Source organism: Sus scrofa, chromosome 1 (assembly GCF_054392235.1).
Source record: "Sus scrofa isolate SSC_HxYL_T2T_F1_AM1 chromosome 1, Sscrofa_HxYL_maternal_Yorkshire_Landrace_v2.0, whole genome shotgun sequence".
Classification (NCBI taxonomy): domain Eukaryota; kingdom Metazoa; phylum Chordata; class Mammalia; order Artiodactyla; family Suidae; genus Sus; species Sus scrofa.
Window position 1 is genome coordinate 49944265 of NC_139383.1, and position 26870 is coordinate 49971134.

The 26870-nt window shown below is 38.3% G+C and overlaps 1 protein-coding gene across 1 annotated transcript in view; it reads right to left on the minus strand.

Moving 5' to 3' along the window:
- LMBRD1 (LMBR1 domain containing 1) overlaps positions 1-26870 on the minus strand; it is a 107822-nt gene that overhangs the window by 65234 nt on the left and 15718 nt on the right. Inside the window, exons 4-5 of the mRNA XM_013992625.3 lie at positions 9925-10022; positions 6570-6637 (exon numbers count right to left, since the gene is read on the minus strand). Of these exons, the coding sequence (XP_013848079.2) occupies positions 6570-6637; positions 9925-10022 (166 nt within the window). The remainder of the gene's footprint in view (positions 1-6569; positions 6638-9924; positions 10023-26870) is intronic.

Below are 26870 nucleotides of genomic sequence, written 5' to 3' on the forward strand. Positions count from 1 at the left end.
ATGAATTCGGCAGATTGAAAATAAGATTTTCACCTCCTACACTCAATCACAAAGTCATATTTATCTTCCAAACAGTTCATCTGTTTCTTCTCTGCTCTCTTTGTAACTACTCTAGTTCAGATCCTTTTGTCTCACCTGAACTATGACAATGGTAAAATAACTGGTCTTCTAATCAATCCACCATTTATATTTCACTTCCCTGACCAATTCCCAAATGCCCAACAGTTCAATGCATCCTTCAATGTTGCAACTCAACAAATTCATACATATTTACTGCATTCACATGCAAATACATACATATCTACACTGTCTTTCAAAGGCTCAGCAAAATAAAACTCAAAGCCTTAAACACTATATTTAAGATCCAGAGTCTACCTATATCGGTTAAGTCATGTTCTGCTACTTGCCAACACGAATACTTAAAATATCACATCCTTTTTTGTGTGTGCTAATGAGGGAAGGAGGATTTAAATTCACATTATCCTTTTTATATTATTCCTTAAACCATTCCAGGCTAACTTGAGCCTCTCGGTTACTATCTGCTAAAGATTCAATTGTGTCCCCTCCCCCACAAGTTAACATGTTGAAACAATAACCTTCAATGTGAATGGTATTTGGATACGGGGCCTTTGGGAAGGTAATTAAGGTTAAATGAGGCCCTAAGAGTAAGGCTCTGATCAAACGGATTGATGTCCTAGAAAGAGGAGGAAGAGACACCAGAGAGCACTTTTCCTATGTCTAGCAGAGGAAGGGCCATGTGAGGACATGGTAAGAAGGCTGCTGTCTACAAGCTGAGGAGAGAGCTCTCACCAGAAACCAAACTTGCTGACACCATGATCATGGACTTCTAGCCTCCAGAACTGTGAGAAAATAAGTGTCCACAGTTTAAGCTACCCAGCCTATAGTATTTTGCTAAAGTAGCCCAAGTAGAGGAATACATATTGTGGTACCAACAAGTAGGTTGCTACTTTGTAACAAACACCTAAAGATGTGGATGTGACTGTGGAACCCAGTGACTGGAAGAGGCCTAAAGAGTTTTGAAGGTGAATGTCAGAAAAAGCCTAAGCTGCCTTGAAAGGATTATCGATAAAAATGTGGATGTGGAGTTCCCTAGTGGCCTAAAGTTTAAGGATTTGGCATCGTCCCTGCTGTGGCTCGGGTTTGATCCCCAGCCCAGGAACTTCTGTATGTTGCAGGAACAGTCAAAAAAAAAAGTGAATGTTAAAAGGCAGTTCTGGTAAGGACTAAGAAATAAAAGAGGAGAGTTATAAAGAAAGCCTCTATCATCTTGGAGAAGACATACATCACCATTAACAGAATGTTGGTAGAAATATGGGCAACTAAAGGTCATTGTGAGGGGATCTCAGATAGAAATGAGGAAACTGAAAAAAAGGACACCCTTATTATAAAGCGACAAGTTCAGCTGAACTGTCTTGTAGTATATTACGGGAGGCAGAACTTGTAAGAGAGAAAGTTGCATATTTAGCTAAGGAAAATTCTAAGCAAAGCATTAGAAGCAAGCTGGTTTCTCCTTCCCACCAATAATAAAATGGAGAAGACAGAGATAAATAAAAAGGAACCAGCCTGTCTATACTGCAAAAATTGAGACAGCATGTTCAGAGAGTACAGCTGAATAACATTTAACAAGATTAGTATAGGAGGAAACAAAGGATTTAATCAGCTCCTCAGCAGAGGACAGGAGCAGTGACAGGATGACACCAGAAGTGACGTGGCCGACACAAAATACAGGAAGGCTATGAGAATTTGGGATTCCACAGGAAGGGGTGATAGTTCGCTGAGAACATGCTTTATCCTTTCAGAAAACCTAAGAATGACCCTAATGGCAATTCAGTTATCATCAAGGCTGCCACTTCTACAGGCCCAAGGGGCAAGGCTGCTTCCTCCTCAATTTCAGATAACAGGGTCTGCTCCTCAGTTTTACCTGCCAGGCAGCTGCTGCAGGACCTATAGCCAGAATTATGGGGGCAGGAGAGGCAGGGCCACTGCCTTGAACCATAGCAGTGACCTACCCCTTGGTGGGCCTGCAGGGCAGAGCATCCATCAAAGATGATTACTCTTGAGCCTTAAGATCTAACAGAATTTGCCTTGCTAGCTTTTAGATTTGCTTGGGACCCATCACCTTTTCTTCCTGATGTCTCCTTTTTGGGATGGAAACCTCTATCCTATGCCTATCCCACCTTTATATTTTGGAAGCACAAAGCCTGTCAAGTTTCACAGGTTCACTGATGAAGAAGAATTCTGACTCAGGATGAGCCTTACTTCCAAGTCTCATACTTGATTCAGATGATATTTAGATGAGCCTTAGGATTTAGACTTGATGCTGGGTTAAGAATTTGGGGGCTTGATGGGCTGGGATAAATGAACTCTTCATGGGAGAACATGAATTTTGAGGGGTCAGAGAACAGAGTGCTACAGATTGAATTTGTCCCCCAAAAATTCACATTGAAGCCCTCTCAACACAATGGTAGGTAGATACAGGGCCCTTAGAGACATAACTGAAGTTAAATGGGGTCAAGATGGTGGGACCCTAGTCCAACAGGACTGGTGGTACAGAGGAAAGACTGGTGGAAAGTTTCATTGAGGACTCAGTGAGACCATCCATGAGCAAGGAAGAGAGCCCCAACCAGAAACAAAACTTGTCAGCACCCTGATCATGACCTCAAGCCTCTAGAACTAGGAGAGTCTGTTGTTTAAGGCAGTGTGAGCAGACAAAAGGTTGACTAGTTAGCAGCGTCAACTCTCCACACAGTCAACAATCTGGGTATGACTTATATTGGGCCTTCTGTGCACATGGTCCCTACGTATCCACAGTTTCTCAAGATCCACAGTTCCACATACACACATTCAACCAATCACAGAGTACTGCAGTGTGTACTACTGAAAAAAACAAAGAAACAAAAAACCTGTAAGTGGGCCTACCCAGTTCAAACTGAAGTTGTTCAAGAATGAGCTGTACATTACACAAGCTATCCATCTTTTTTCTTTATCTAGTCTGCTAAGCAATTTCCACTCCATCAAATTTTGACTCAAAGAGTACTTCCTCAAGTTCCCTTGCGGCACAGGCTCTGTCCTATGCCTCTCTAAAAAGGCTGATTTTAATCTGTATTCTTTACCTGTAATATATGATAACCATGCCTTTGGAGAGCTCTGTAAGTCCTTCTAGAGAATTATCAAAAGTGAGAGTGGTTTGAGGAACCCTTAAAGCTTGCAGTTGGTTTCAAAAGAGAGAAAAGTGTTTATCAGACCAGGAGTTACATCCTCAGTTTCTCCTTCTCATACCCTCCTCCACGGCTAACCTATCAGAAAACCTTGCCACAGCTCCTGTTGTGGCTCAGCAGAAACGAACCCAACTAGCATTCATGAGGATGCAGGTTCAAGCCCTGGCCCGCTCAGTGGGTTAAGGATCTGGAGTTGCCATGGGCTGTGGTGTAGATCGCAGACATGCCTTTGATCTGGCGTGGCTGTGGCTGTGGCTGTAGGCTGGCAGCTATAGTTCCGATTCAACTCCTAGCCTGGGAACTGCAATAAACCCTGCAGGCTCTTTCTCTGGACAACAGACAGAACCTTATCTTTGCTACTACCACCCTGTCTTGCCTGGGTTACTGGAAAAACTCCCAACAGACTTTGTCATGCTTCTAGCCTCACGCCACAATGTCAACTCTCAACACACCATCCGGAAATCTCTAAAAACAGGCTATGTCACCCAAGGACCAAAAACTCTCCAACAGTCTTCCATTCCCTTGAAACAACACCAAAATCGTGACAATGGCCCCTGCTGCCCTGCGCAGTCTGGTAGCTCTAGTCCCCTCTGACTGCATTTTAAGCCACCCCAGCCTTCACTCCTAACTCCAGCCACCCTGCTTTCCTCACTTTGTCTTGACCATGAGAGACACTCTGCTGCCTTGGGACTCTTTACAGGCTGTTTCTCTGACTGAAGTGTTCCTCCCCCTACATATATTCATGGCTCCCACACCTCCTTCAAATGTCTTCTCAAATACTACCTTCTCAGCAACGCCTTCCTGAAAATTCCACACCCCCAACATAACCTATTTCTTGGTATTTTCTTTCTCTGTTCCCCTAGTCCGCTCCTGAACATATGCTCCAGAGGAGAAGGGATGGTCTTTTCTGTTTATCACTGTTTCACCAGTACACTGTACAATAACTGGAACACGACAGGTATACAATAGATATCTGGAAAATAAATTGAATGTTACATTGTTCAAAATGGCTGGTCAAACCATCACTTCTTGTTATTACTGGATCTGCAAAGAACTGTTTGCTTCACTTTTAATATATTGCTTCTAAATAAATAAATATTATGGACAGAATCAGTTAAAGCTTATTAAAATCATGCAAAATGTAAACTCTTTAGGAACGAAGGTGATTTACCATGCAAGGAACCAATAAATTTCAGAAGAAATTTTTTTCCCTTTTGTCTGGGAAAGATATTTTGGCTTCTGTAAAGATCTGCAATTTTACTGGTGGTTTCAAGTCATGTTCTAAATCAGGAGCTGGGAGTTCCCATTGTGACTGTTGGTTAAGAACTGACATTAAGTGTCCGTGAAGATGTGGGTTCAAGCCCTGGCTTCGCTCAGTGGATTAAAGATTCAGCGTTGTCCCAAACTGCAGTGTAGGTGGCAGATGCGGCTGGGGATCCAGCGTAACTGTGGCTGTGTAGGCCAGCAGCTGCAGCTCGGATTTGACCCCTAGCCCCTAGAACTTGCATATGCCTCAGGTGTGGCCATAAAAATTAATAAATAAATAAATAAGGAGCTGGCAAACTACTGACTGCCTGTGTCTGTTAATAAAGTTTTACTGGGACTCAGTCATGTCTTTTGATTTATGCATTGTCTATGACTACTTTAGAACTACAAGAGGAGAGCTGAGTGGTGCCACGTGGACCACTAACATGAAATACTTAATATCCACATGTTAAAACGTGTAAAACTTTACTGATATTAGTTTATAAAAATTTAAGGAAGAAATATTAAGAAAGGAACTCCTTGGGAATTCCTGCTGTGGTCCAGCAGTTTAAGGATCTCGCATTGCCACAGCTGTGGTTGTAGGTCACACCTGCAGCTTGGATTCAGATGCCTGGCCTGGAAACTTCCATATGCTATGAGTGCAGCTGATAAAGAAAAAAAAGAAAGGAAGGAACTCCTTGAAAAAGATTAATTCAAAAATTCAAAGATGCATCTGAAAAGATGTACAGACAAGGATTTTCATCAAAGTGTTGTTTATAAAAATATAAAATCTGCAAACATCCCAAGTGTTAGAAGATCAAATAAATTGTTTCCTCCTAAGAAGGGAATGCAATACAGACAAAATTGATGGATCTACATTCATTATCCTGAACAGAGGCCTGCAATATGTCAAACAGGAGATTTCTAAGAATGACCTAAATATAATCACATTTGTGTAAAATCACAACATGGAGGGTGTGTGGGGGAAGGGGCACTGAGCATGTATTTGAGCACACAAAGAATGTCTACATTGCTGTTCTCCAAGAAGATATACAGATGGCCAGCAAACACATGAAAAAATGCTCAACATCGCTGATCATAAGAGAAATGCAAATCAAAACAACCATGAGATACCACCTCACACCAGTCAGAATGGCCATCATTAATAAGTCCACAAATAACAAGTGCTGGAGGGGCTGTGGACAAAAAGGAACCCTCCTGCACTGTTGGTGGGAATGTAAACTGGTACAGCCACTATGGAGAACAGTTGGGGGATACCTTAGAAATCTATACATAGAACTTCCATATGACCCCGCAATCCCACTCTTGGGCATCTATCCGGACAAAACTCTACTTAAAAGAGACACATGCACCCGCATGTTCATTGCAGCACTATTCACAATAGCCAGGACATGGAAACAACCCAAATGTCCATCAACAGATGATTGGATTCGGAAGATCAGCCATAAAAAAGAATGACATAATGCCATTTGCAGCAACATGGATGGAACTAGAGAATCTCATACTGAGTGAAATGAGTCAGAAAGGCAAAGACAAATACCATATGATATCACTTACAACTAGAATCTAATATCCAGCACAAATGAACATCTTCACAGAAAAGAAAATCATGGACTTGGAAAATAGACTTGTGGCTGCCTGATGGGAGAGGGAGGGAGTGGGAGGGATCAGGAGCTTGGGATTATCAGACACAACTTAGAATAGATTTACAAGGAGATCCTGCTGAGTAGCATTGAGAACTATGTCTAGATACTCATGTTGCAACAGAACAAAGGGTGGGGGAAAAAAAATGTAATGTATATAACTTGATCCCTTGCTGTACAGTGGGGGAAAAAAAAATATATTGGTTAGTAACTAGTTAAAAAAAAAAAAAAAAAAAGAATGTCTACACTGAACAACACAGACAAAAAGATTAGTTATTCCTTGTTGGTGATACAAAGGGTAGTTTTCTCTGTTTTTAGATTTTATTATTTTCTTTCCTAGACTTTTCTGAATAAGTCTTACTATTATCATTATTAAAATAATGCTATTTCCATTTTCAGGAAAAGAAAAATCGAGACTTACCCAACTAAAAGAAGAAGTGCGCAAATCATAACAAATCCCAATGTATACTTGAGTGCTGTCTTAATTTGCTACATGTCAAAGGGGAAAAAATATATCATTTAATAAGACCTTTAAAATATAAATTATTCTCACTACCGTTTTGAAACAGCACTTTCACAACCAATGTATATTTATATTTAAAAACAAATCTTAAAATTTAAACACTGTAGGAGTTCCCGTCGTGGCGCAGTGGTTAACGAATCCGACTAGGATCCATGAGGTTGCGGGTTTGATCCCTGCCCTTGCTCAGTGGGTTAACAATCCGGCATTGCCGTGAGCTGTGGTGTAGGTCGCAGACGCGGCTCAGATCCCGTGTTGCTGTGGCTCTGGCGTAGGCTGGTGGCTACAGCTCCGATTGGACCCCTAGCCTGGGTACCTCCATATGCCACAGGAGCGGCCCAAGAAATGGCAAAAAGACTAAATAAATAAATAAAGAAAAAAACAAAAAACAAAAAAAAAAAAAAAAATTTAAACACTGTAAATACCACATCTTAAGTATCTTTGCAAACTACACTAGATTTAAAATATTTTCAGGAGTTCCCGTCCTGGCGCAGTGGTTAACGAATCCGACTAGGAACCATGAGGTTGCTGGTTCGGTCCCTGCCCTTGCTCAGTGGGTTAACCATCCGGTGTTGCCGTGAGCTGTGGTGTAGGCTGCAGACGCGGCTCGGATCCCGCGTTGCTGTGGCTCTGGTGTAGGCCGGTGGCTACAGCTCCGATTGGACCCCTAGCCTGGGAACCTCCATATGCCGCGGGAGCGGCCCAAGAAATAGCAACAACAACAACAACAAAAGACAAAAAGACAAAAAAAAAAAAAAAAAAAATTTTCAATGGTTAGACCTTATGAGAAGCAGTACATTCAAAGAATAATTAATTATCCAATGGGCATTTGTAGTAAAATTACCAGAATATTTAATAAAATAGCCCTCAAAACAGGAAAAGTCAGAATCTACAATGCCCCTATTCCCAATTCGCCAAAATAAGTTAATAATTATAATAAATATTTATTTACACGTTTGTATGTATACATAATATATATATACACCATATATTTATACACATATTATATAAAATATATAAAACATCTATATAAATGTACACAAGGCCCATATCATGCCAGGACTGCTATAAAAGCTTCACATACATTAACTCATTTCATTCTCACCACACCCCTGAGTCAGTTATTCCCATTCCTACTTGAGAAATAAGGAAACTGTGGTCCAGAGGTTAAATAATTTTCTGTTAAGTCACAAAGGTGGTAAGTGATTAAATAAGAACTTGAAACCAAGAACTTAGGTCTTTAAAGTCTGTGCTTTCACTGTTGTATATGTAATGGATGGTCAACAGGGACCTGCAGTATAGCACAGGGAATTCTATGCAATATTCAGTGATAACCTATATGGGAGACTCTGAAAAATAAAAATAAATTAAAAAATCAAGTCTGTACTTTGCTTAGTACCCATAATGTAATCCAAAGATAAACACAAATTGTACATTCTAAATATGGAAAGTTTAAATTCAAAGGAAAAGCTCAATCAGTGAGAAAAAAATAAAAAATAAAAAACATTACTTTGTGTCTCAGCCTAAGAAGTTCTTAAAAACTACCTTTCAAAATATAAGTTTATGCTTCATAAGATACACTGTTATTCACAAAGGAGTTGAACAGTCTTTAGGAAAATACCTAAAGGTAAGGGGGATCAACCAAAAGGGATGGGAAGTTGACCTTTAGCAGAAGAGAAGGGAAAAGCCTCTATTTTATTCAATTGTAAACAATGACTTTGTAATCAGCTACTTTACCTTATCCTTTACCTTACATACCTTGGGTTTTCAAATACAGAGTTATACATAGTATCTGCAAATAATAATTTGACTTTCTTTATAAATACTTAACACATCTTATTTTTTTTTTCCTCTAGCAAACTGCTCTGATTATCTGGGAATCATTTAAAATATTGTTGCTGTACTCTGTTCATGATGTTAATGCAAATGCTTTAGGTTTTAATAAGTATCAGTATGCATAATGCTGGCTTTTTTTTTCTTTATTCTCTTTAGGGCCACACCCACGGCATATGGAAGTTTCCAGGCTAGGGATTGAATCAGAGCTACAGCTGCTGGCCTACACCACAGTTTCAGCAATGCCAGATCTGAGCCACATCTGCGACCTACACCACAGCTCAGGGCAATGTCGGATCCTTAACCCACTGAGGGAGGTCAGGGATCAAACCCGCAACCTCATGGTTCCTACTCAGATTCATTTCCACTGTGCCACAACAGGAACTCCATAATGCTGGCTTTTGAGTGAATCTATTTGTTTTTGTATTTAAACACAAAACAAAACAAGGTATAAAAAAATTTCTCAAAACTCAATAAAAAGACATTTTTTATGCTGCTTTTTATCCCTTAAATCAGAAAAAAAAAAAAAAAGTATCCGATGTTGGCAAATACTAGTCAACATACAATTTCTTCTCGGACCTGCTAAATTACTGTATATCAACAGCTGTCCTGATTCTAAACCACCCATGCAATCTACAGAGACAGGCCCAACTCAGTTATACTGTATTAATGTATTTTCAAGATGCTCCTAAATTCCATGTCGTAATGTTTTAGTGAAGATTTTTATACCAGTACTTAAGTGATCCTGTGCACATGTGCTCTATTGATCAGGCTTTTGTACTGGTGTTACCATTTATTAGTGAGAACAGTCTACAAGTGTTCCTTCCTTATGCCCTAGAACAGGGGTCAGCGAATGATAATCACATCATGCCTCCTATTTCACATCATATTCACTGAGTACTGTCTCTGGCTATTTTCACACGACAACTGGAGAGTGGAGTGGTTGAGATAGAGACTAAGTGGCCTACAAAGCCTAAGATAAATCTGGCCTTTTACAGAAACAAGTTTGCAGCGCCCTGTTCTAGAATTGCTCTAGAACATTAGTCACAAGTTCCACACGGCTCTTGCGTACTTGGAATAAGACGTGTTTGATTTGGGATATGCTGTAGATGTAAAAATACACCCTAAATTTCAAAGACAGAGTGTGAAAAAGAAATCTCAATAATCTGTTTCTGACTATTTGAAATAATAATACTTGGAACGTATTACATTAAATACAAAGGGTCATGAAAAATAATTTCAACTGTTCCTTTCTACTTATTTTAATGTGGCTACTAAAAAATTTAAAATTTCATAGGTGGATTACATTATATCTCTATTAGACAACACTGTTCTAAAGCAAATTCAAAGTCACATCAATCCTTGAAAAAGGAGGAAATAAACTTTTCCCCTCAAAAGAGAAATCTAAAATAAAGCTACTTACAGTGCATTTACCAGTATCATCATCATCTTTTTCTTCATAGTAGAAGTAGACAAAAGGGATCCAGAAGAACACACAGAATAATATAACAGAATATAAGGCTGCGGAAAGAAATAACAAGCTGCGTTATATGAAGAGATGAACCTAATAACTGCTTCATATGTACATATGTATACACACAATTTACTCCCCTATCTATTCTCTTGGCCCATAACTCTATATATACATGTAATATCAAAACCATCCTGGAGTTCCCGTCGTGGCGCAGTGGTTAGCGAATCCGACTAGGAACCATGAGGTTGCGGGTTCGGTCCTTGCCCTTGCTCAGTGGGTTAACGATCCGGCGTTGCCGTGAGCTGTGGTGTAGGTTGCAGACGCGGCTCGGATCCCGCGTTGCTGTGGCTCTGGCGTAGGCCGGTGGCTACAGCTCCGATTCAACCCCTAGCCTGGGAACCTCCATATGCCGCGGGAGCGGCCCAAGAAATAGCAACAACAACAACAACAACAACAACAAAAGACAAAAAATAAAATAAAATAAAAAAAAATTAAAAAAACCATCCTTTTCTGACCCCTGTTCCAAGAAATTAACAGTACTATTACAGAACAAATCATAATTCAAGTTAACTATGGGGCATATTTTAGCAATAAAAATAGTATTTGTGCCAATAAAATTGTAGCAGTTAACATCCCAGGTCTCACTCATACTCACCAGTGCTAAGATAAGAACTTTCTGTGAACCATCTCATTCCCCCCCCCCCTTTCTTTGGCTGCACCTGCAGCACATAAAGGTTCCCAAGCAAGAGATCAAACCTGAACAACTACAGCCACCAAAGCCACTACAGTGACAGCACTGGATCCTTAACCCACTGCTCCACAGGAGAACTCTGAACCACCTCATTTAAACTACCTTTTACTGGTAGTTGTCATTGTGGCTCAGCTGGTTAAGAATGCGACTAAGGGAGCTCCCATCATGGCGCAGCAGAAACGAATCCAACTAGTATCCCTGAAGATGTGGGTTCAATCCCCAGCCTCACTGAGTGGGTTAAGGATCTGGTGTTGCCATGAGCTGTGGTGTAGGTTGCAGACACAGCTCAGATCCCGCACTGCTGTGGCTGTGGTGTAGGCCGGCGGCTACAGCTCCAATTTGACCCCTGGCCTGGGAATCTCCATATGCCATGGAAGCGGCCCAAGAAATAGCAAAAAAAAAAAAAAAAAAAGTTAACTGATACAAATTTCTATTTATCTGCTTTAAAATAATTTTAGATTTGAGATACTTTCAACCAGAGTCAATCAAAATATCTCTTTTAATTCAATATAGAACTTAAAATTTGAAGAGCCAAAGATGTAGTATTTAGCCATAAAAACAATATAAACAACTTTTCAAGACTTAACAAACCTAAGAAATCTGCTCTTAAAACCTGTATATTTACATACCCATAAGTTCATTGAAAACAGTGGCTACATATTTATATAAAGCAACAACAGGATGAAAATTATCCTACTCCTTTATAAAAAATGTATTTGTTAGTAATGTATAACAAAGCCTAAATTACTTATTCTCTTAGAAGGAATGACTGTCCGGGTTATAGGATTTTTAAACATGAGCTAACTACTTGCTAGCACTATCTCATTTATTTGGAAGCCACTTAGCAAAAGAGCCCAAATGCAACATAGTTTAAAAAAATCAGAACAAGAGTTCCCGTCGTGGCGCAATGGTTATCAAATGCGACAGGAACCATGAGGTTGCGGGTTGGATCCCTGGCCTCCCTCAGTGGGTTAAGGATCCGGTATTGCCATGAGCTGTGGTGTAGGTCGAAGACACAGCTTGGATCCCGCGTTGCTCTGGCTGTGGTGTAGGCCGCCAGCGGCTATAGCTCTGATTAGACCCCTAGCCTGGGAACCTCCATGTGCCATGAGAGCAGCCCAAGAAATGGCAAAAAGACAAAAATAAATAAATAAATAAATAAAAATAAAATAAAAAACTTAGAACAAACAGGGCCCTAAATAACTTATAGGTCAGAGTTAATTTATACTGAATAATCACAAAATGACTGTCAGCACACCGAATTTGGGCACTACAGATATTTAGTAAAATTTATGCAGTCTTTTAATATTATTAGAAACTAATAAAACAGTGAATCTTTAAAGAGTAATGAATATTGGTGTGTGTCTACTACAAACCAGAGTAGTTAGTATTAACACTTCTACTACAATCTAAGAGCTAGTGGAAATAGTTCTCTGGTAGCTCAGTGGGTTAAGAATCCAGTGTTCTGTGGCTCTGTTTACAACTGTGGTGTGGGATTAATCCCTGGCCCAGGAACTTCCACATGCCACAGGCTCAGCCAAGAAAAAAAAAAAAAAAAAAAAAAAGAGCTAAATACTGAGAAAAGAAATGAAAATTCAAGTATTCTGAAAGTTTCAAAAAAAATTAAACATAGAAGGGAAAGGACTATAAATCACCATAAATGCCCTAACAATACCATGATTAAAATAATTGAGTAATCTGTACAGAATAGGAAAAAACCTAAATTAGCACAACAGATTTTAATGGGCTGACAGCCATATGCGAAAAACTTTGATAAACTGAAAGATGAAGTAAGGTCTGGTTGGCTTCAGCCTCAACATGCCACTTCTGTCTACCACTCGGTGGCCTTGGCCTTGACACAAAGAGACTAATGACTATTTCATAAACATTCTGGTATTCCTGAACTTGTGTGATCTTGTGTGAACTTGTGTGATCAATGGTCTTTTAAATGTACAAGTTACCATCATACTCATTTAGAATAACAGGGTATAAAATTAATCCCTATAACTCAAGAAAATACAAATAACTCTTTTTCTAAATGGACAAAAGACAAACAGATACTTCATCACAGAAGATATACAAAATGGCCAACACATTTAACAAGGTGCTCATGGTCTTTAGTCATTAGGAAGATGCAAACTAAACCCATAATTAGATATGACAGACCCACTAAAATGGCTAAAATTAAACTGGTAAATACCAAGTGTTGCCAAGAGTGAAGAACAAAAGACATTTCCATATTTTGCTAGAAGGAGTGTAATATGGCACAACACTATAGAAAACTGTCTAGCTTTTTTGCACCAAGTTAAACATATACCTACCATATGACTGAACAATTCTATTCCTCCAGCAGTGAAGGGCAGTAACATATGCAGTCTTGATGCACAGAGAAGCCTGCCTGAGCTACAGGCTAGTGCTCTTACTAGGGACTTTATATATAACATAGGCTCATTTGCCTGAGTGATAGCTATGATGACCACGGGTACAGACCCCAAGAAGAACAGCAAATGTTCACCATAAATCACGTGCATAAACTGTCTAAACAAGTTGGTACTACATGGTTCCACATTCAGCTGTACATAACTGCTCATCAATTGGTATTATTAGGGAATATCCAAGGGCCAAGTTCCCAAGTATTGGTCAAAGGTCAGCCACACAAGCAGGTCCTCCTAAAGATAAGTAAGAGTTAAACAATACCGGGTATGATTCACAATAAGTATGCATGTTGGGAGCAGCATTAATAGTGATTAAGAAATGGAAATGATCTAAATGTCCATCAACAGGTGAACAGATAAGCTGAGCGGAAAATCATACAAATGACCTACCACACAGCAATAAAAATGAGTAAACTCTGAGTACATGTAATGAAGATGAATCTCTCAGCCCTTAAGCAGAATAAAACCAGCACAGACACAAGACTACATTTTCCACAATTAAAAAAAAGTTCCAGGAGTTCCCGTCGTGGCGCAGTGGTTAACGAATCCGACTGGGAACCATGAGGTTGTGGGTTCGATCCCTGGCCTTGCTCAGTGGCTTAAAGATCCGGCACTGCCGTGAGCTGTGGTGTAGGTCGCAGAGGTGGTGCCTGGGAACCTCCATATGCAGCGGGAGCAGCCCTAGAAAAGGCAAAAAGACAAAAAAAAAAAAAAAAAAAAAAGTTCTAGAACTTGCAGAACTAATTTATTAAGACCCAAGTCAAAAATGTGGTTGGGGCAGCTAATGATAAATGACGAAGAGACTTGAGTATGTATAGCAACCAAAAACTTCCTATGTTGCCAGCAGAAATACCCAGAAAAAGATAGTTTCTAGGAATCAACACCTGGAGGAAGTAAGTAAAAAACAGACACAATTCTGAAGAGACTATAATAATATCGCCATAGAGTCTGGGGCTGCTCTAAATCTTTGTTTCCCTGACACCACATTCTAAGCTATCTTCTTCTGGTAATCTGACTGTTCTTTCTCAGTGTCCTGCAAAAAGATTTCTTCCTTTAGCCTATAAATGTTTAACTGTAAAGAAGGAATTAAATTAACATTTTTATGTGTTTCGGATCAGTTCTAATGCCAAATTGGACTTATAAACCTGTAAATGGGGAAAAAAAAAAAAATGCTGCTACCAGTATCATGAAACAGAGAATTGCTTCTTTTAAAGTTCTACTTCAAACTGATAGCTATTTTCAAAGGAAAATTATTCTTAACTCCAACAGCAATGATATTCTCATATCCTGATGTCTTTATAAAATAAGCTTTTACTCGTAACTGTTTTTGTTAAAAGATCGCTACTACCAAGTAAAAGATAAACAGACTATTTGGTTTAATAGTCCCACTAACATCAAAGAAAACATACTAAGAAAAATATTTTAAACCTCATGTCCACAGAAATTGGCAAAAATTAAACTCATAAAACAAGTTGTTTTTTTTTTAAACAAAACTAGCAAAAACAAGCGAACAGAAAGCCATCAACTCTTAAAAAGCCAAAAGCCTTTTAATGTGGTAAAGAATACATGATAATTCTTATGATTTTTTATATGTATGCAAATACAACAATCTTACCTTTTAAAAACTGTATCATTAAATTATAACTCACATAAGGATTAACTTGGATAAATTAGCCTTCTAAATTTTTAGACATTTATTCCTCCCAACTACCAATGAAAATATAAGACAAAGAATAACTTACTCAATATTGTAATAGTATAATTAATCATTACAAAGCTTTTTGTTTTAAAAGGTCAAAGTATAAAGATATTCTGGGAACTCTAAAAGCCTTCTAAAATTATCCCATTTGCCCAGCTGAAGAAATCTGGGGTTAAGATTAGTTAACCACTAAATGCATATATACCCGTATGTACTCATTTTCCTTTCAGCTCACATTCCCTTTTTTGTCTTTCTTCCTTCCTTCTACTTTCTGCCTGAAATGGACACATGATAGCTTAAACTCCAGCCCCTATTTTGGACTCTCTGGTTACCTTAAGATAGAAATCATGTTCTAAGGATGGACAGCAGAGAGCAAACAAGCTTAGAGACTCCTAATTCTGCCACATCAGCTCTGGATAACCTATCTCCAGACTTACTTCAAGCAAGATTGAAAACCACCATACTACTTAAGCCGTGTATTTCCAATCTATTAATAGCAGCTGGGTGTAATTTCTGGCAGAGAATTTTTAGGAGAAATGAGGGACTCCAAACACTCACTCCTGAGCTATCCTGAGTCCTTGGTGGTGCTGCTGGTGAGAGGTGAGTGAAATGATCTACTAGTTTTTACCAATGAACATGGCAGCATCACAAGGCACCAAAGGCTCTGGGTTCAAGATATACTTCTCCTTCCCTACTTCCCCTAAAATCAGCACCAATCACTCCAGCTGATACAGTAACTATTTTTGCCTGTTCATTCAAAGGAAAAAAGAAGCTAAAATGGTCAGGTAGAAATCACACCTCCTAATTCATAAAATCACTGTTTCATCATTGCTGGAAGTACTCCCATATAGCTATTAAGAATTCTGAAACAGGAGTTCCCGTCGTGGCTCAGTGGTTAAAGAACCCAACTAGTATCCATAAAGACTCGGGCTGGATCCCTGGCCTCACTCAGTGGGTTAAGGGTCAGTTGTTGCTGTGAGCTGTGGTATAGGTTGCAGATATGGCTTGGATCCCAGGGTGCTGTGCTTGTGGCGTAGGCCAGCAGCTCCAGCTCCAATTCAACCCCTAGCCTGGAAACCTACATATGCCGCAGGTATGGCCTAAAGCCTGGGAACCTACATATGTTGTGGGTGTGGCAGAAAAAAACAAGACAAAAAAAATAAAATAAAAAGAATTCTGAAACAGCAGAGCTCAGCTGCAAGGTAAAAAGCAAGAGCTTTGTGAGTAGTTCATTACAGATAGCAGTACAAACTACCATGCTCACTTCTATCCCTTAGTTACCAGTAACACGGATAGAGGTCATGGGAGAAAAGAACCATATGATGAGTGCTCCCAGGTTCACAGCATTCTCTAACACATAGAAAGAGCACTTCCCAATTCATTTATGAAGCTAACAGAGCCTTGATACTCAAACCTGATGAGAGTAAGACAAAGGAAAATTACAGCCCAGTTTCACCTCTGACTCAATTTTTAAAAGAATCCTAAACAAGATAGCAGTAATCAAACCCAGCAAAGAGTTTAAAACAAACCAAAAAAGCCACCATCATGACCAATCTGAGTTTATCCATGGAATGCAAAGTTGGTTTAAGAACAATCTATCCATGCAATACATCACTTGGAAGAACTAAAAAGAAACAAGCCTCACATAATTATCTCCCCTGACAAATGTATTCAATTTAACAGACACCTACTGAATACCCTCTAGGCATCGTTTCAGGTTGTCAAGGACATGGTTAGATCAAAACTCAGAAGTTCCCCAATCTTATCTCACCTAATTCCACTGGGGGAAAAAGAAAATGGTTAGAATCACTATGTGAACTACTCAGAATAGATAAAAAACTTTCTTAAATCAGAAAGAAAAACACAAACGCTCCAACTGCAAAACAGCACTTGAAGCAGAAAACTGAAAAAGACAATACATTTTAAAAGACATGCAACTTCATTTCCAAATAAGTGAAACACAGATTAGTGAACAATCATTTCAACTCACCAGATTGGCAAAAACTAAAAACACATGGTATAGAGCCACCAGAAGGCTTATGTCCTCCTAATGGGACTTAAAACCGGTACTTTTAGAAAAATGATGTCGTTACTTAGAATGTCAAAGATGCACAGAGCTTATGATTCATCAACTCCACCCTATGTATGTATTTTGCACACATGCAACAGGAAACATGTACAAACATGTTCACTGCACATTTTTTAATAGCAAAAAACTCAAATGTCCAGATTGATTAACATGTGGTACAGCCATACACAATCAAAATAAACTTTCACAATAACAGGTATGAATCTCAGGAACAGGTAGTTGAATGAAAACAAGTAATTTCATTAAAATTCAAAAAATGTAAAACTAAGGATAAAACATAGTAACACTATAAGGCAAGCAAGGAATTAACATAGATTGAATTTAAATAGTGGTTATTTCTGAGGGGACTGGGGAAGAGAAGTTGTCAGGGAAAGGCACACCAGGGATTCCAAAATGTGACTTCAAACTCACCTCTTGCATGCTTCATATTTTGCAAGTATAAAAGTACCATATGTTGAGTAAATATCAGAGCTGTGAAGAGTTGGAAGCCAGCAGTGCTGGGCAGCCTCTAAAATGGCTCCTGATGATCCCAATCCTCACGCCCTTCCTTTGAGTGTGGGCTAGACCAGTGACTCACTGCTGATGACGAGAGTATGACAAAAGGGTTGGGATGAGAGACTAAAAGACTCTACTTTCAGAGTTCCTACTATGGCGCAACGGGATAAGGGCTGTCTTGGGAGTGCTGGGATCCAGGTTCGACGGTCGGCCTGGCACAGTAAATTAAGGATCTGCGGCTTGGGTTGCAACTGTGGCTCAGATCTGATCCCTGTCCCGGGAACTTCATATGCTGCAGGGCAGCCGAAAAAGAAAAATAAGTAAAAATAAAAAAGTAAAAGACTCTGCTTTCTATATTGCTCACTGCCATGTTGTGAACTGCTCTGTGGAAAGTGCACATGGCCAGGAACTGATGTTGCCAGTGACAGACAGCCAAGACCTGATGCTCTCTCTATGTCCACGAGAGGGAGCAAGGGATCCAGGTCTCCTCTAGCTGAACTTGGAGATACCACTACAGCCTCTCAAGGGGATAACCTGAGCAGAGTTCCCAGGCTCAGCTGCATATGGATTCCTGACCCACAGACACTGTGAAATAACTCTGTTTTAAACTGCTAAATTTGGAGATAAATTACACAACAGATAACTAGGACCATTGCTGACAGCACAGCAAAGGGATTAAAACATCCCGGTGCATGATCTAACAGTATAGGACTTAGAAAATAAAGTCATTGACAGGTATTAACGTTGAATATGTCTTTTAGGGAACACTCGTTTCCCTTAAGTTTTGGTTGATTGTTTCTTCTTTCTATGGTATTTATTCCAAGGTTGACAATGCAACGCCATTTTGATAATAAGAAATTGTTTGTTAAATTACATGATCAGAGAAAAGCCTAAGCAATTTAAAGTGTAACTCACAATTGTGTAGCAATTAATGATGACTAGACTGTTGACTCCAAAGCTGCACAGAAACATTAGCTGAAATAACAGTACACAAAAAAACACATAATGCAAATTAGCATTACTAACTGACAATTCTTTTGGAGTCCATGTTGTGTGATACACAAAGAACCACATTCCAATTTATAAAACTTGGTACTTCCTAACTTTTCAGCCTCATTTTCTTTTTTTCCGTCTGTAACTTAGGGTAAGATTCCAACTGTAGAAAATAAAAAGAAATCATAAAAATGCGAGTTCCCTCAAGTTTTAAGTCATAATAGCAAAACCTGTGCTGACAGCCTATCATGTATCCAGCACTATGCTGTATTCTTGACTTATATTTGCTCAGTATTTTTTCCAACAACTTCATAATTTGTGTATCACAAGATGCACAAATTATAAGTCTACAATTCAACAATTTTTTAGTAAATGTATACAGCTGGGTAACTACCGCTATAATCCAACATTTCCATTGCCTCGAATAAGCTGCTCTGCGCCAATTTGCAATTAATCCCACTCCAATCATCATTATGAGGCAACCACTGATCTGCTTATGTCTCTAGAGATTTGCCTTTCATATAGATGTAGTTATACAAGATGCAGTCTTTTGTATCTGGCTTCTTTCACTAATAAGCACAGGGGTTGGGACATTTTTTTTTTCCATTAAGGGTCAGATAATATTTTCAGCTTTGCAGCCTATACAACTCTGTCACAACCATTCAATTCTGCTGTTACAGCATGAAAGCAGCCACCAAACAAACAAACAAAAACAGGTAAACAAATCGGTATGGCTAGATTTACACTAGGCCCCTGGGTTGTGCCACAATTTGCTGATCCCTGACTTAAGACTCCTAAACATGCATCTCATTATACAGACATAACACATCTTACTTAAATGGTCACCAGTTGTTGGCCCATATGGATTCTTTCCAATTCTGTGCTATTATGAAAAAGCCACTATGGCATTTGCAAACATATCCTTGTGTGGACATTGTATTCATTTCTCTGGAATATATTCTTTGAAGTGTACTGCTGTTTCATAAAGTTTAACTTCTTAAGAAAGTTGAAAACTATTTTCCAACTCATCTTACCATCTTACATTTCCAACAGCAGTATTTAAACATTCCAGTTTCTCCCTGTCAATACTTAGATATTGTCTGTTTTTTATTATATAGCCCTTAAGGACTAAATGTTCATTCCCCTGCAGAATGCACAAGTTGAAGTCATAACATCCAATGTGATGATATTTAGAGGTGGGACCTTTGGTAGGTAATTAGGTTTAGATGAAGTCATGAGTAGGATCCCCATGATGCGATTCAGGTCCTTAGGATAAAAGGAAGAGTAGCCAGACCTCTTTCTCCGGACTCCTCCTTTCCCGCTTCCTCTGCTCTGTGAGGACACAGCAAGAAGGCAGCCTTTTGCAAGCCAAGAAGGCCCCACCAGGAACTAAACTTGCTGCCACCTTGATCTTACACTTCCAAGTCTCTGCAACCATGAGAAATACATGTCTGTTGTTTAAGTCACCCAGTTTCTGGTACTTTGTGATAGCAGACCAAGCTAAGACAACCATTCTAGTCAATGAGTAGTAATATCTCACTGGGGAATTAACCTATATTTCCCCAATGATTAACAAGTAGCATTGATGGTATAGTGGTGAGCACAGCTGCCTTCCTAATGATTAACAATGCTGAACATCCGTTTATGTGTTTAAAAGCATTTACCGATCTTTATTGATGAAAGTATGCTCAAATATTTTGCTCATTTTTAAACTGTGTTATTAATGACTGGTAAGAATTGTTTATATATTCTGAATACAAGCCCTTTATGAGATAAATGATTTGCAAATATCTTCTCCCCGTGGCTTAATGTCATTTTTTAAATTATGTCTTTTGAAGGACAGAGTTTTTAATTTTGATAAAGTAGAATTTATCAAACTTTTTCTTATGAATAAAGCTTTTGGGGTCATATATAAGAACTCTGTCTAACCCAACATCATGAAAATATGTCCTCTGATTTCTAGAAGTTTTAAACTTTTATAGTTTAGGTCTCTGATTTTCTAAAATAATTTTTATATATGATATGAAGTAAGTTTCATTGTTGTCATTGTTATTGTTCTATCCAGCTTACCCAACAATTTTTGAAAGTGAATTAAACTGCACTGCCACAGCTGTTTAAAATCAATTGATCATGAATATTTATTTCTGGTCTCTGAATTCTATGGCTCTATATCCTATTTATCTGCAATATTACAGTGTCTTATTGTGCTTTATAGTCGGTTTTGAAATCTAATAGTATAGTTCTCTAACATTATTCTTTTTCAAAATTATTTTTGGCTTATCTACATCCTTTGCATTTCCACATAAATCTTAGGAATCGTTTGTCAATTTCTTAAAAAAATAGAAAAAGATTACAGATAAATTTGAAGGAAAATTATTGTAACTGCCATCCTTACAATATTATGCCTTCAAATCCATTAATAATAAATGTCTATTTATTTAGATCTTTAATTTCTATCAATAATTTTTTGTAGTTTTTAGTGTATAAGTCTTACACTTTTTTGTTAAATGTATTCTCAAGAGTTTTTTTTTCCCCTTTTGAGGCTTTGTGAATGGAATTATTTTTTTCATTTTATTTGAACTGTAGGTTTCTAGTTTTCATATTAATCTCACATCCCATAGGCTTGTTAAACTTGTTTTTTGGTTGTATTTGACTTTATACAATTCCTTGAGATTTTCCACCTAAAGGATCTACGTTAGCTGAAAATAAATCTATGTCATTCTTCCTCTCCAGTTTGGATGCTTTTATCTCTTTATTTGGACTTATTGCCTTGACTAGAATCCCCATGGCAGTGTTGAACAGCACTGGTGAGAACAGACATTCTTACCTTGTTCCTAATCTTAGAGGAAAAGCATTCTTCGGTCTTTCACCACTAAACATAATGTTTAAAGTAGATTATACATACATGTCCTTTATCAAGTTAAGGAAGTCCTTTTTGTAACCACATAGCTGAGAGTTCCTATCAGCAATGGCTACTGGATTTTGTAAAGCTCATGCTTTTTTCGTATCTATTGAGTTCTTTTTTTTTTTTTGTAATCAATTGTGTTTTTTTTCTTTATTCCATTAATATGGTATGTTACACGACTTGATTTTTGGACGTTAAACCAACCTTGCATTCTTGGGATGAATCTCACTTTGCATGGTATATAATATGTGATTTATATTTCACTGATTTCTGTTCTTTTTTTCTTTCTTCTGCTTGTTTAGAGTTCAGCTGGCTTTTCTTTTTCTAGTTTATAAGGCAGCAATTTAGGCACTGGCACTCAATTTCTCAAAGAGAAATAATTTAAGATGTAAATATCCTCTAAGCACTTCTTTAGCCACACCTCATAAATTATGATATGGTATATTTTTATTTTCATTCAGTTCAAAACATAATCAGTTTGAGAGGGAAGAACTGGTTAGGGGGAGAAGGCAACAGACCTAGTCTAAAATATTACACACTACCACTGTCCTTAACAGTTTTCAAGGATAAACACTTCTCAGACTGTTCTACACCTTTGGTTGATTTCCAAAGCATTGAGGTTGTTCTGTCAATTTTTTATTGCCTTTTGGGGAGAGGATCTGCCACTCTAATTCCATGGTCATGTATGAAATCACACTACCAGATCATTCAATCTTAACATGGAGGTACACACTATCTCTTCTCATCTACAGAACATTACAGACTAATTGTTGGTATCTCCCCAAAATCCATATGTTGAAATCTAATCTCCAATGCCTGGTGTTTGGAGATGGGAGGTAATTAGGTTCTGGGAGTAGATGACTTGTGAATGGGATTAGTGCTTTTAAGAGGAGACGGGGAAAGCTTGCTTTCTCTTCCTCTGCCATGTGAAGACACAACAAGGACAGCCATCTACAAACTAGAAAGCAGGTCCTCACCAGACAACAGATCATCAGCACCTTAATCTTAGATCTCCTGGTCTCCAGAACTGAGAAAAGTAAATGTTTGTTATTTAAGCCACTGAAGCTATGATGCTTTTCTTACAGCAGTCCAAGCTGACTAAGACAGTACTGAGAAGTGGTCAGATTCTGGATAAATTTTGAAACTCAAACACAAGAGAATATACTGCCATATTTGATGTAAACTGTGAAAAAATAGAGTCAAGGATAATTCCAAGTTTTCTAGCCTGAGCAACTCTTATCCTTCCAGTTGCTCTTCACTGAAACCAAGAAATTTATAGCATATAACAGATTGAGGATCAGTTGTTCTGGAAATGTTAAGTTTGAGATGTTAACCTCTTGGTAAAAACTGTCAAGTGGACTATTGAACACAAGGAGAGGTATGCACAAAGATTTACATCTGAGAGTTTGGCACACAGATGGTTATTTAGAATCGAGCAACGCTATAAAATAACCAAGGAATTAATCGAGATGAGAATAGGCCCAAGGATTAAACTCCAGGGCACATAAACATTTAAAGAGATCAGGAAGAAGAGAAAGAACCAGCAAAGATACTCAAAAGGCACAACAAGCAATGTAAGAAGGAAAAATCAAGATTCTATGTTTTTATCCCCTTGGAGTCTTAAGGAAGGTTTATGATATGTTACAAATTAGCAGCTTGTTTAGAGATTGAATATACAAATAACATGAGATATAAGACCAAGAAAACCCTTTTCCTAATATTTCCACTTGGAAACAAATTCTTAAGGTCACTAAATCTCAAGAAGTCATTATCTAGAGAGTCTTTTGCATAAACCTAACTAAAAGCCACTTAGAAAAGTCCCCCAATGATTAAGAATACATGTTTTTTAAAAGGGAGAGAGGAATTCCCATTGTGGCTCAGCAGTAATGAACCTGACTAGTATCCATAAGGACACAAGTTCAAGCTCTGGCCCCATTCAGTGGGATTCCCATGGCATTGCCATGAGCTACATTGCAGGTTGCAGATATGGCTCAGATCTCAAGTTGCTGTATCTGTGGTGCAGGCTGGTAGCTGTAGCTCTGATTTGACCCCAATCCTGGGAACTTCCATGTGCTACAAGTGTGGCCCTGAAAAGACAAAAATAAATTTTTTTAATTAAAAAAAATAAAAGGGTGAGGGAAACAGGAAATAGGGCACAACTCCAGTTCATCAAAAAGAACTTTACAGACCTGAATCACTAAACAAGTCCCCAAAATATAAGTCTCAGTTTTTCTATCTTGCCTGGAAAAGCAATGAAATGAAAGAATTTAAAGATAAAAATAAATTTGAAACCAAAAATAAACTCAGATAAAAGGCTAAACACATATAGAAGAGATAAAAGATTTCATAAGAAGCTCAAATATGAGATTAAAACAGAACTGAGAGCCAATAAGTCGGACAAGTTTTTTAAAAGAAAATATCAAAGAAATTTGAAGACACAGATGAAGAAATAAATAAAAACATTCAAATGGAGAAAAAGAACGAGTCCTTAATGTTTCTGAAGTGGACCCAACATCCTCAGATGAGGGAGTCCCCTTCTGAGCAGAGGGTCCCCTGAGTACAGGGCAAAGTGGCAGAGATTAACAATTCTATCCTCTCATCCTTCAGTGAGCTCCAGGAATGGTATCTCTGTAGGCAGCTTCAGTTAATGAAGACTGGTAATAACTAATCAACAGCTGGGGGTACCCGTGGGTAGAAGCAGGAGGCCTGATTTCTGCAAACTTTCCAGAAAAAAAAAAAAAAAAAAAAAAAAAAAACCCTAAGCTCCACTAGAATAACACAAGTTCCTCAAAATGTGGTTTCAAGAAGTTCCCATTATAGCTCAGCAGAAACAAACCCAATCAGCACCCATGAGGATGTGGATTCGATCCCTGTCCTTCCTCAGTGGGTAAAGGATCCAGTACTGCCATGAGCTGTGGTGGGGGTCATAGACCAGGCTTAGATATGGTGTTGCTATGGCTGTGGTGTAGGTCACTGGCTGTAGCTCCAATTCAACCCCTAGCCTGGGAACTTCCATATGCCATGGATGCAGCCCTTAAAAAAAAAAAAAAAAAAAAAAAAAAAAATTGGTTTTGAGACATTAGGATTAGTAGAGATCCTTTCAGGGTATCCACAATGTGAAATTATTCTCATCACAGTGTTAAGATGTTGCTTCCCTTTCCACCAGCAGTTTCTGTACTCTTCACCAATGGGGGCACTTTAATTCAGGAAAGTCCCTTAAGCAGTAACAATTCTCTGAGATGTCCACCCTTGACTGCACATCTTTTTATATTCTGAGTTTAGGGAAGTACACATATAGCATACCTGTGGGAAGCACTTGTACTATTTCAGTTGTGAGCTACACTAGGCACTTCCTTTCAAAGAACATCATTTTTACTTGAAAGAACAGCAGATGGAAAAGCAACAGTTATCCAGACTTGAGTATCAGGCAGACTTTCTCATAGATAAATAATGAGCCTGTCACTTTGAAGAAAATAAATAACCGTATTTGTTGCCAGTGTAAAAATGTGAGCTCTCCAGAGAAAAATCAGAATTATTGGAAAACTTGAATCCAGCACTTTAAGCCTTACAGCCTTCCAACACATAAACACTTCTCTGATAAGAACAGTGGTGATTAACAGAATACCAAAGTAAATCAGAATCTTTCCAGATGTAATCTAGCAGTCCACATTACTTAAAAGGTCTCCAGATGATTTTTGAAGCTGCCCCAGGGGTTCAGTGCTGCTAAGCATCCCCATAGGTAATATCCCCAGAATCATTTATGAAAAGGCAGCTCAATTAGTAGTAAGCAACTCCTGCTGAGGACGTAATATCCACTCCGGGCTTCATCACTCACTAATAGGATCTTTAGTATCTCTAAGTATCAATTACTTCATCTGCAAAATGTAGAAAACGCCTTCACAAAATGAAATTCATGATATCAAATAAAATGTTGACCGTGAAATCCTTGCCTCGCAATATCTGACAATGAAAATGTGTTGATATTTAGGAGAAGTTAGACGAACTACAGAATCTCACAGAAGGGAATGGATGAAAACATTTTAGATTCTCCGCAGTCTGTGTAGTCCTTAGGATCCAGAAGATGACATCGAATGGGTAGTTAGATAATATCTAGCCTTTCTGGGAAACAAAGCAGGCTTGGGAACAGTAACTACCTCAGAAGCTGTGGGTCCTAGCTTTAAGTAACCAACTGAGTTAAAGTTAAATCAGTCATAGCTAAAATGGATATGACTAACTTTATGACAATAGCCATTAATATTATCAAATTAAACCCTATTTTGATTATTTTCTGGATTCCGTCAAGAAATTGTCTATTCATAATTTGGCTTTCTGAGCAAATTTCTTCCCTAGATCAGGGTCTCAACTATCCTATCCCAAGGTAGTTGTATTTCTTACTACAACTTAAGTTATATGGACAATCAAGCCCTAAATTCTTGAGCCATCTTGTTTATAATGACTAATTTATCCCCCAGGCATTTAAGCACTTTTTTTCCTTTTTATTTCTGCATCAGCAGCATATGCAAGTTCTTTGGCTAGGAGTCAAATCAGAGCTTCAGCTGCAGGCCTATGCCACAGCAACACTGGATTTGAGCCACATCTTCAACTTATACCATAGCCCCCAAAGGTTGCAGCAATACCAGATCCTTAACCCACTAAGTGAGCCAGGGATCGAACCAGCATCTCCAGAGAGAAAATGTCAGGTCCTTAACCCACTGAGCCGCAATGGGAACTCTAACCCCCCATGCGTTTAAAATGAGATACCCTATCCTTGGGAGGACTAAGAAAAATAACAACAAAAGTCACTTCCTGTAAGCTTAATTCTCTCCAGGAAACCAACTGGAAAAGCTGCTGAATTAATACTCCAGTGTAGAAATCTTTGTAACCATGGTAACAAGGGATTAATCCAGTAGCCTCTAGGTTCAATGATAAGATATCATTCATAAAACTGGACTACACTAAGATAAAAGCTGGCTTATCTTGTCATATGTCATATAAATACACTTTAGTGTTACATGGGAGACAGGCCCCATCAGCCAGAAATGTTTTTGAATAAGTTATTTATATCCTGCCAATAAGTTTGTATTGAAAAAGCAGTATTCTAATAATACTAATATAGCATTTCAAAAGTTTTAACTTAAATAGGTCAAAGTTAAATCATGATATATATTTCACTGGCAATAATAAAGACTATAATAAAATATCACAAAAATATTTCTAAAATCTGTATCAATGGGATAGAATTTCAAAGGTCCTATAGATTTCAGACCAGAAGAAAAGACAAAAGTTAGTGCCAAAGCAGCTAAATTAAAATCCACTGAAACCCTTGAAAAAAAATTATCCCATCAACAGAATCTTCTGTAGATTTTTTGTGTCCTACTGAAATCTTAGTCAACCTCTTGATTCACTGCTGAAAAAAATGACATCTCTTTCCTAACTGAGCACTTAAAAATTTTTTATAAAAGCATGAGTCTTACGTTTACTCAAAGAGAAAATTTTGGAAACACTTAGGTGGTTATTATAAAGCTTCT